Source organism: Anabrus simplex, chromosome 2, assembly GCF_040414725.1.
Source record: "Anabrus simplex isolate iqAnaSimp1 chromosome 2, ASM4041472v1, whole genome shotgun sequence".
In the NCBI taxonomy this organism is placed as follows: Eukaryota; Metazoa; Arthropoda; class Insecta; order Orthoptera; family Tettigoniidae; genus Anabrus; species Anabrus simplex.
The window spans coordinates 1,011,799,480-1,011,810,113 of NC_090266.1; the positions used below are offsets into that span (position 1 = coordinate 1,011,799,480).

At 42.0% G+C, this 10,634-nt stretch overlaps 1 protein-coding gene across 1 annotated transcript in view; it reads right to left on the reverse strand.

Annotated features, from left to right (window-relative positions):
* The window catches only part of LOC136863761 (uncharacterized), a 558,429-nt gene extending 549,581 nt beyond the window's left edge, over positions 1 to 8,848 (reverse strand). Inside the window, exons 1-2 of the mRNA XM_067140113.2 lie at positions 8,794 to 8,848; positions 7,707 to 7,912 (exon numbers count right to left, since the gene is read on the reverse strand). Coding sequence (XP_066996214.2) covers positions 7,707 to 7,912; positions 8,794 to 8,848 — 261 coding nt within the window. The remainder of the gene's footprint in view (positions 1 to 7,706; positions 7,913 to 8,793) is intronic.
* Between the last annotated feature and the right edge of the window lie 1,786 nt (positions 8,849 to 10,634).

Genomic DNA, 10,634 nt, shown 5'->3' on the forward strand with positions numbered 1-10,634 from the left:
ATGAGCCACCTATCTCAGGAGAGAAATGTGGTTTGTGAGGTACCGATACCGGTGCGCCCATTGGCGCTCCTCTGTCGGTCTGTAATGAGTGGACAGATAACTTGAAATACAGGGAACATACTGGCTCGTTACGGGTTACTTTCTTCCAAATCATTTGAATCGGATGATAACCTTACGATAATACTAAATAGCCATTTTGTCCGATAGAGTAATAGCTCCTTCCTCTCCCTCACTTGACATGCCTCTCATGTTGGAGAGAGGCGCCTTAGATGTTATATATTAAAAACGGCAGGAATTAAATAGATATCTGCTGCCATCTATCGACTGAGGTGGTAAATATTAGCGAGGTAAATCTCTTAACAGTGAGAGTTTCCAAAGTCTCGCCATGGAGAAGCAAATTCTCACAATCGTCCAACAATTTAACCAAAACCCAAGATAGAGATCAAACGCAAAAAGGTATTTTGGCTAAAAATTCGTAAACAATTTCGAAAACTCTTTACGTAAACAATACCCGATCAAGACCTGCACGATCGGTAAGGTTCCCAGACATGAAGTGAGTAATATTGACTTGCTAAATACTTCAAACTGTCTAATTGTACATTGTCAACTGTGCTGCTAATTCGTTGTAGTAAAAACGTGCAACAGTGTGTGAGTACCGTATATTCTGGTCATTTTCTTTGATACAGGAACTATTTAGTATATTTAGTTGTGATCGAAATGCTGGGCTGAGAAAATATTCCAACCAACAACATGCGCTAAAGTTTAGCGTTAGTAAACGTCAGACAGAACATATTTAACATTTACATATATAAGCACTTAGTAATTGCATGCCATTAATTTTCCAAGAGATGGAAGCAACTGTAAAAGTATGTGCCTACCTTATTTCCGCCGAACTTTGCTTCATCGTCGGTGAAATCCAACTATTCATCTAATCTACCGAAATCACGGATGAAGTGTCCGCCTCCGCAGCGTAATGTTTAGCACTCCTGGCAGCCGTCCTCGGGGCCCGGGTTCGATTTCCGGTACTGACAGAAATATAAGAATGGAAGGAGGGCTGGTATGTGGTTAAAATGGCACATCCAGTTCAGGTCCAACAATGTGTGCCTGAAAAGGTCTGCGCCACCTCAGGACAAGGATACGATTTTGCTTTACCGATCAACAGCACCACGTTAGTCATATGACTGCTTCCACGTGACTACATCTACTGTCTTCTCACCGCTGTTACGTGTGATTTGTGGTACTGGGTTTCGTCACTTCCCTGTTCGGCATATAAAAGGCTGACCAAGAAGAAACAAGCCCCCGGCAATTCGCATAATGACTTTGGACTCGAGAAGGAAGCGGCTTGGTATACCTGGTGTCATTTTCGGCCCGAAATTTAATATGGGCATGATGTCCGCTCCTGCACTGCCGACTAAGTTAAGAATAGACTTCGGACATTGAGAATTACACTTTCTTTTCGGTATACTAATTTCTCGTTATATTAGTCCTAAAATTTAAGCAGGATTGATAACTCTGAACTGAAGAGTATTATAAACTTAAAAATTTATTCTGAGTTAGTTCACTTAGTGTGCATCTGGGACTGTCTTAATAGAGTATTTGAACTCAATACGACCCCTTACAATTACGCATGACTTTACGTAAAGTGTTCTCGGTGTCTCAGTAGACATGAAATTAAATTTTTTATGGGGTATTGGTATTCTACATCTAAAGTTTGGTGAAACCAATTTAAATCTTATTATTTGCTTGTCACATGACCAGGTACCATCTTCGCTTCGTTAGCAGAAAGAGCAAAAACAAACTAGCAAGGAATAAGAAATGCTAACCTAGTTCCACAGGTTGTTAAACGATTGAAAATTTTAATCGATGTTTCGTCCTTTCGCTTTATGTAATCAACGTTTGTGAATGGTTGAAGTTCTTAAAGGGAATGTAATTCCCACTCCTAAATAGTTATCTTTGTCTGAACCATGAGAGATCAGTCGAGAACATTTTAGATTTTAGGAAAAATTATATTTGCAATAGCTTTATCTAACAGAGGAAGACCGAAAAAAGGTTATTCCACCTATTGCAAATGATTTTTTTAAAAGGATTTTACTGCAAAACACGCCTTTTTTCCCTTTATAATAGCCTGTATAAAATTGTTGTGTAAAATGTTATATACATTCTTTCTGTGGGAAATTGTTATCTTAATGCCGAGTTTTTGTTAATTCATTTCCTATGTTGAGAGATGATCATGTCCTTATTTCCTCCTTATTTCCTCATGGGTGATCCAGTCCTTTCCTTTTGGTCGACTGTGTTCCACTGCGCAATTTTACACAGTTAATGTGGACTTGTTTGGTTTTTGAATCAGAACTGACATAATTCGGTGACGTTACTGAGCAATTTACGTTATCCTTCTCTGGAATTGCATCTATAAGCTAACAGATCCGTGTATACGCAGGATTTCGAAGTAGGACGAATAATATTAATAACAATGCTAATACTAATAAATTTATAACGGAATATACTCGCTGCTGTAGGCCGCTAACCCACATGCCACCTATAAATACACTGACTGACAGAGCAAATGCAACACCAAGAAGGAGTGGTCAGAACTTTATGCCAATTGCAGGGTAGACTGACGTCACTGAGGTATGCTCATGATGTGAAATGCGCCGCTGTGCTGCGCACGTAGCGAACGATAAATGGGACACGGCGTTGGCGAATGGCCCACTTCGTACCGTGATTTCTCAGCCGACAGTCATTGTAGAACGTGTTGTCGTGTGCCACAGGACACGTGTATAGCTAAGAATGCCAGGCCGCCGTCAACGGAGGCATTTCCAGCAGACAGACGACTTTACGAGGGGTATGGTGATCGGGCTGAGAAGGGCAGGTTGGTCGCTTCGTCAAATCGCAGCCGATACCCATAGGGATGTGTCCACGGTGCAGCGCCTGTGGCGAAGATGGTTGGCGCAGGGACATGTGGCACGTGCGAGGGGTCCAGGCGCAACCTGAATGACGTCAGCACGCGAGGATCGGCGCATCCGCCGCCAAGCGGTGGCAGCCCCGCACGCCACGTCAACCGCCATTCTTCAGCATGTGCAAGACACCCTGGCTGTTCCAATATCGACCAGAACAATTTCCCGTCGATTGGTTGAAGGAGGCCTGCACTCCCCGCGTCCGCTCAGAAGACTACCATTGACTCCACAGCATAGACGTGCACGCCTGGCATGGTGCCGGGCTAGAGCGACTTGGATGAGGGAATGGCAGAACGTCGTGTTCTCCGATGAGTCACGCTTCTGTTCTGTCAGTGATAGTCACCGCAGATGAATGTGGCGTCGGCGTGGAGAAAGGTCAAATCCGGCAGTAACTATGGAGCGCCCTACCGCTAGACAACGCGGCATCATGGTTTGGGGCGCTATTGTGTATGATTCCACGTCACCTCTAGTGCGTATTCAAGGCACGTTAAATGCCCACCGCTACGTGCAGCATGTGCTGCGGCCGGTGGCACTCCCGTACCTTCAGGGGCTGCCCAATGCTCTGTTTCAGCAGGATAATGCCCGCCCACACACTGCTCGCATCTCCCAACAGGCTCTACGAGGTGTACAGATGCTTCCGTGGGCAGCGTACTCTCCGGATCTCTCACCAGTCGAACACGTGTGGGATCTCATTGGACGCCGTTTGCAAACTCTGCCGCAGCCTCGTACGGACAACCAACTGTGGCAAATGGTTGACAGAGAATGGAGAACCATCCCTCAGGACACCATCCGCACTCTTATTGACTCTGTACCTCGACGTGTTTCTGCGTGCATCGCCGCTCGCGGTGGTCCTACATCCTACTGAGTCGATGCCGTGCGCATTGTGTAACCTGCATATCGGTTTGAAATAAACATCAATTATTCGTCCGTGCCGTCTCTGTTTTTTCCCCAACTTTCATCCCTTTCGAACCACTCCTTCTTGGTGTTGCATTTGCTCTGTCAGTCAGTGTAATAATACCATCACACAACTAAGGAACATTTAATCCATTTATTGAAGATTGGTAAGTTCTGGCCTAATTTCCCAGTAATCTAAAACTCTGACCCCCAAAAATAATGTTTTGGAAGTAACTTCTTACCTTCGGAGTGCTGGCGAGCTGGTAATGGTGACAATTTAAAAGAGGCACTACGGCATTGAAACTCAAACACAACTTATTCTAATAAGTGATTTCATAAAATGCCATGATACGTTACAATACTAATTCACTGTAAAATGTTTTTTTAATTTTACAATTGTGTATTATGTAGTTATCGGAACAATTTCTCCGAGAGCCATCCCTGACGACCCGCGGGCCACAAATTACCCAACATGATGAAAATTCTGTCTAAGTGCTTCGTGTTCGTGATCATCAATTTCTAGTTCAGATAATGGTTGAAAAAAAATATTGACAAACATTTGATGACATAAAACTCCAATTCAGATATATTTAAAAAAGAAGAATATTACTGTGATGGGTCTTATATTTGATTCCTTTCATCATTTGTTTACTACAGTATCTGTAAGGAAAAAATATTTATAAAGCATAACCTAATCTCGCTCAACCTTTGCATATCAATTGTACCGAACAAGTGGTCGCGCGGATTTTTTTTTTTTTTGCTAGTTGCTTTACGTCGCAACGACTCAGATAGGTCTTATGGCGACGATGGGACAGGATAGGGCTAGGAGTGGGAAGGAATCGGCCGTGGCCTTAATTAAGGTACAGCCCCACCATTTGCCTGGTGTGAAAATAGGAAACCACGGAAAACCATTTTCAGGGCTGCCGATAGTGGGGTTCGAACCTACTATCTCCCGAATACTGGATACTGGCAGCAATTAAGCGACTGCAGCTATCGAGCTCGGTCGCGCGGATTGTGTCGTGCAGCTACCAGCTATCATTCGGGAGATAGTGCCTTGAAGATGGTTTTCCGTGGTTTCCCCTTTTCACAAGAGGAAAGTGCTGGGATAGTCAATTAAGGCCACGGTCGTTTCCCTCCAACTCCTATCCCATCGTCGCCATAAGACCTATCTGTGTCGGTGCGACGTAAAGCAAACTGTAAGAAAGAAAAATACTAAAACTAAACTCGTTCTCCGCGAGTTCGTTCTCACAATTACTAGCTGGCCAGCACTCTGAACGTAAACATTTACTTCCAAAACATTAGCACCTCAGGACATAGTATTCATCTTCAGCCTTTTCAGCAACTCGAAATGCGACCTTTTTGCAGTATGGGTCTAAGAGCGTAGCAACTTTAGCTACTGAGCGGCTTTCACACGGGACTAGTTTCTTGGATATGGCATCCAAAATGAGACTTTGGAACATCAAAGGAAATTCGGTTTGCGACTTCTCCGTCGTCTGAAGATTCTTTTTTTTTTTTTTTTGCAAGTTGCTTTACGTCGCACCGACACAGATTGGTCTTATGGCGACTATGGGACTGGAAAGGGCTAGGAGTGGGAAGGAAGCGGCCGGTATGAAAATGGGAAACCACGGAAAACCATTCTTCAGAGTTGCCGATAGTGGGGTTCGAACCCACTATCTCCAGAATACTGGATACTGGCCGCACTTAAGTGACTGCAGCTATCGATCTCGGTCGTCTGAAGAGTTAGGCCGAATAATAACGTAATGGATCAGGAGGAAGTCACATACTGAGATGCAGCCAGAATAAGTCATATTCCTCAAGGAGTTCAGGATCGGTGCCTTTAGCAGAGGCTGATTTATAATATAGGCGTAGTAGGCACGTCTCTAGCCCTGCAGTGCTCGCTCGCGGACTCATAGTCCGCTCGCTGCTATTTTCCTCTTCCCTCTGCTTGTTCTTGTCCTTAGCAGACATGAGACTTCAATACCTGCAGTTCCCGTGCATCGCTGTCGCATTTCTCTTCATTCTGTGCCGTAGTGTTAAAATAGCTGATGCTGTCAGTCTCGCGCGACTATTGCCGTATACAGTAAGATCGCTTGTATTTGTAGCTATTTTAGTATTGTAAGTGGGCTATTTTTTCAGACAGTAGAACTTCAATTGGAGGCTTTTATGTAACTCTTTGTGGTTCTTGGTCATAAGGATAGTGTTTTGTTTCAAGTTAAAGCAAATTATCCTGAAAACCCCATTCCACGCAGGGAGTTGCTTCGCATCCGGTCCTATGAACTTGTTGAGGAGCATGTGCGAAAATAGCTGTCTGAAATAATCTGTCTTAGTAATATTCTCTCAAGAATCTGTGACATTTTCAAAATTGAACCCAGAGGACGCCCTCTGGAGAATTCAAGCCACCACAGGGCTCACTGCACTTACTGTGATAGGAAAACGAATGGACCTACCAGGCACAGTTTCAAGAAGTGTGATATATACTTACGCCTCGAATTAGCAACTACTGTGTGCTCAGAATGCTTGGATAATGTAGAAAGTGACTAAAATGTGCTGAGAGATGTTAATTCTCTTTGATATATAATGTATTATGTGCTTATCTGTGATGGACACTCTTATATTGTGGCTATCCCTTGGGTCGTTACAGTTCTTATTCCTTTAACATTGTTCTATAATATTTCGAAATTCTTATTGTTCTCTATAGTGTAATAAATCAACAGGTTATTTCGAACATGAACGACCAGATGAAATCATTGCACGTCCTATCTTCTCTGAATGTTAAAATCTGGTGCGCCATCCCTGGTTATAGACTCATTGGACACATCTCACTAGATGATGAGCGGAGAGATGTTCACTGTAAACCAGTAACCACATTTAATGCTAATTGTTCGGGGCGTCGACCCATATCGATCTTTTGCCCTACTTGCAACATATTGTATGAACCTGCGTGTAATTGGAATGGCGGTAGTGTGGAATGTTGTGTGTGAGGAAAGGAAGATTAAGGACGTCACAGACACCCAGTTCCCACGCCAGCGATATTAATCATTACAATTAAAATCACCTGACTTGGCCCTGAATCGAACTCGGGGCCGCCGGGTGACAGGCGGGCGTGTTACCCCCTACACCGTGGGGCAGGGCGACCAGTAACCATACTACAATGTTTATCTTATGTATTTCTTCAACTTCTGAGACGCTGTCACCACCTTATAAAATTAGTAATTGGACAAAAAGTCGCTTCAATATGATTTTCTATGCCCATCAGAATATGATGCTCTTCTTCAATATTTTCTCGGGTGCATCATCTTCAGGTGACTAGAGTAGCCGTAAACTCGGAATTCGTTGGATCCCTCTAAGAAGGAGCGAACGGCATTTCGAAGACATATGCCAACCAACGATCCTTGATATTGTCCATCTGAAAGTTGATTTCGAGCATGCGTTATGTTGTACTGCACTAGATACTACCTCAGCATATATGAAGGTCCACCGTAGTTACTTGAGATATGAGGAGGTAAATGATACACAATTCGAACATGGGTATTAACTGGCTATCCAGGTAACACCTCGCTTTCAATTAACTCTTTCCAAAAAATGAATAAGTGTTATTTCAGATTACATTGTATATACGTTACAACAAAAGTATTCACATGACAACTTGGTCTGGGTGCAGCCTTACTTAGCCTGACCCTCGGTGGAAGTTGAGCGAATATACTTTATAACAGATAGAGAAATGATGTGAAAACTATTTTGGACCATATGTGAGCATATATACAACCTAAACGTTGCATTTTATTATATAATCTATGTCTCAGAATTATTCAGCATGAATTTTCAATCAAATTACTGACAGGAAGAGTCGATACTTACATCCACCTTTATGCCCTCCAACTTGTAGCTATTCTGAGGGGGATTGGCCTTGGGGACAAAACGGTAGAACTCCTCATCATCCTTGTACCATTTGACAGAGTAGAGGGAGTCATCTTCCAGTTCATACACGCATTCCAGTAGGGCCATTTCCCCACGAAGTTTGTACTGAGGCACGCTGACACGCTGAAGCTCAAGGGACGATGTGCCTGAAGAAGAAAATAAAATATAAAACTCCTCATTTACTATAAATATAATCGAAAGTCATACAGTTTACTAATACTACTATAACATATATACATGAAAAGGTTTTCAGCTATCAGCTCATGTCGAGTACGTAAAGTACTGTACATGCCAAAAAGATGTTAAGAACTAAGCAAAAATGGTGAACTGGACACCAGTGACACCCAAACTTGCAGCCTCCGATGCTCTACCGGTTTACCGCATAAGAGTGGAAGCTTAACCTAACAGACTTCAAGTTCGATACCCGGGATAACTACACAAACGTGCAGGTCTAACGTTACGCTGACCACGGGCTAACATAACCTAACGTAACCTAACCTCCCAGCGCTAACTTTGATTTTGATTTTCCAGAATGAAAATATTTTTTTATAACAACAACGATTTTCTTTTGCTTTTCAAGAATGAAAATGTTTGTATTTCTTACATCAACAAAGTTTGATATAGGCACTAGGAGTAAGGGAGTTTTAGGGAGGTGTTATTAAAGGAAAGAAATAAACAGTAGAGTTTTTGCTTTTTCTGTTTTATTTTTCAATCGTATAGTGTACATTACATATCCAAAACACACGTATTTGCTAAATGTTAACATGTATACTAAAATTCTACGATCGAATTAGTAGATTCTATACTTCCTTAAAGCTGACAATACACGTTTTGTTTCGCATACCTTCATAAGTCATACATGTACTACGATTGTTTAAATGCTCTAGTTTATAATCTGAAATTGCATTGAATCTTCTAGGTATGAACACTTTAAATTTTTCGCAAGTACATAGTATGCGACTTCCATTTCTTGTAGATATTCTTCGCACTGAAAAAATTCGGAATCCTTCGTTGACAGGAAACTCACTAAGGCGTAGAGACCCAACTGCTGCAGAGCGGTCAATAGTACGAACTGCATCCATGCTACAAGAAAGAAGTAAAGACAGAGGTTAGAAATTATACATCAGCATATCGAACATAAGCTTTTTGCATCTCGACTACCTCTTTCTCCTCCCCCTCAAACATACAAGTAGTCATACGCTTTTCCTCCAGGAAGAGGAGAAGGATGTCAGTGTTACGCCCCGTATAAATAAAACGCATGCGTTAAGTCTTACACAATATTCTTGGCCCCACGTACAGCCGCTATCTTGTTCTGAGTCCTGCTTCCAACATTACGCCCCTATGAATAACGACGAGCTTATTGACGATTAATAAGACAGACTGTTGATAGCCCCTGACTTTAAAACGCAATCCAAAGTTCAAACGCATGCATACCTTTTCCACATGCAGACTGGACAATGACCCGTACGAACGGCTGGCTAAATGCACAGAAAGATACATTCGCAAATTCTTGCTAGGTTAGTAACCCTTGCTGCTTCACATGACAGCCGGCTACGTGTCCAGGCTTAACGTTACCGCTCTTAACCTCACATGCAATAAAGTTAATCCTAACATAAAGAAATCTTCAGGTGGCACTGGAGTGAACTCGGGGAAGTGTAACGCACAATTATTTACCTAGCACGATACTCAGCTGCCCAAAGCGAAGAGCACTCGGTTCCATTCTTTGTCTTGTGTGTACTGCGAAAAAAAAAATTCCGTTCTGAACGCAAAGTTTTAATATCTAAGTGATATCAACATTACAGTAGGCAATTAAAAGACTCTAGAGATCATATATATAAGCACGAAATGTTAACATCAAAACTTCAGTGTTCCAAACACTAAAAACCAATAGCGCGTTGCAGATGTTGTACGTATTAGGTATGTTGAGCCAAACACTAAAAGTTATCAAGCAGATACTGATTTCTTTTTGAAAACGCAACTCAGTGTACCAGTAATGTGGGGGATTTTACTCTTTATTAGGTAATTCTGATAAAACGCGCACTCTTCCCGGACTTAAATCTGTCAACTAACAATCATTTGTGATACTCAGCAGTCCATAAAGGTAAGAGCTCCGGGTTCCATTCCCTGTCGTGTGTACAGCGCGAATTTCCTTCGGTTTAGAACACAGAGTTAAAAAACTCTAAGTGATGTCAACTTTACAGTAGGCAATTGAAAGTCTCTAGAGTTCAAATCTATAAGCATGAAATGTTAATATAAAAATGCATTGCTCCAAACACTAAAAACTGTCAAGCAGATGCTGATTTTTTTGAAAACTTTACTCGGTGCACCACTAATGGGTCGGGGATTTTAAGTATTTCTGGTAAGACGTGCACTCCTCCGGGACTTAAATCCGGCACCAAATTATTTTTTCTTATTTTACATGTATGTTGAGTATTCAGTACTAAGATTGGTTAGATCCTCTAAATTATTAGGGTGCGTGATTGTGCGTAAGTCGCGAACTTGGGTAAACCATGAACTTTGTATTCTCTGTCTCAGCAAGTACTTCCAAGTCTAATCATCTTGCTCGTGCAGTCAATTTTTTGCTAAAATGCAAACCACGTTAACAGCATTCTTACTCCGTTCACACTCAGTCTTCAAGGAAAGAAAAGCTCACCATCGGTATTTTTCCTCTTATACACTTAAGCTCTATAATTGTAAGTCCAAGTGAATTGCAGGTTCTAATCTAATCGGGGTAGACATTTTCCGCAGCTCAAACGTTAAGTGTATCGAATTAAACAATAGCACTTGAGCTGTGTTATTTCAATTAAACGCACAAGCATTTAATGTACAGTTATGCATATTAACTACCCATGTATAGGAACTACGGGC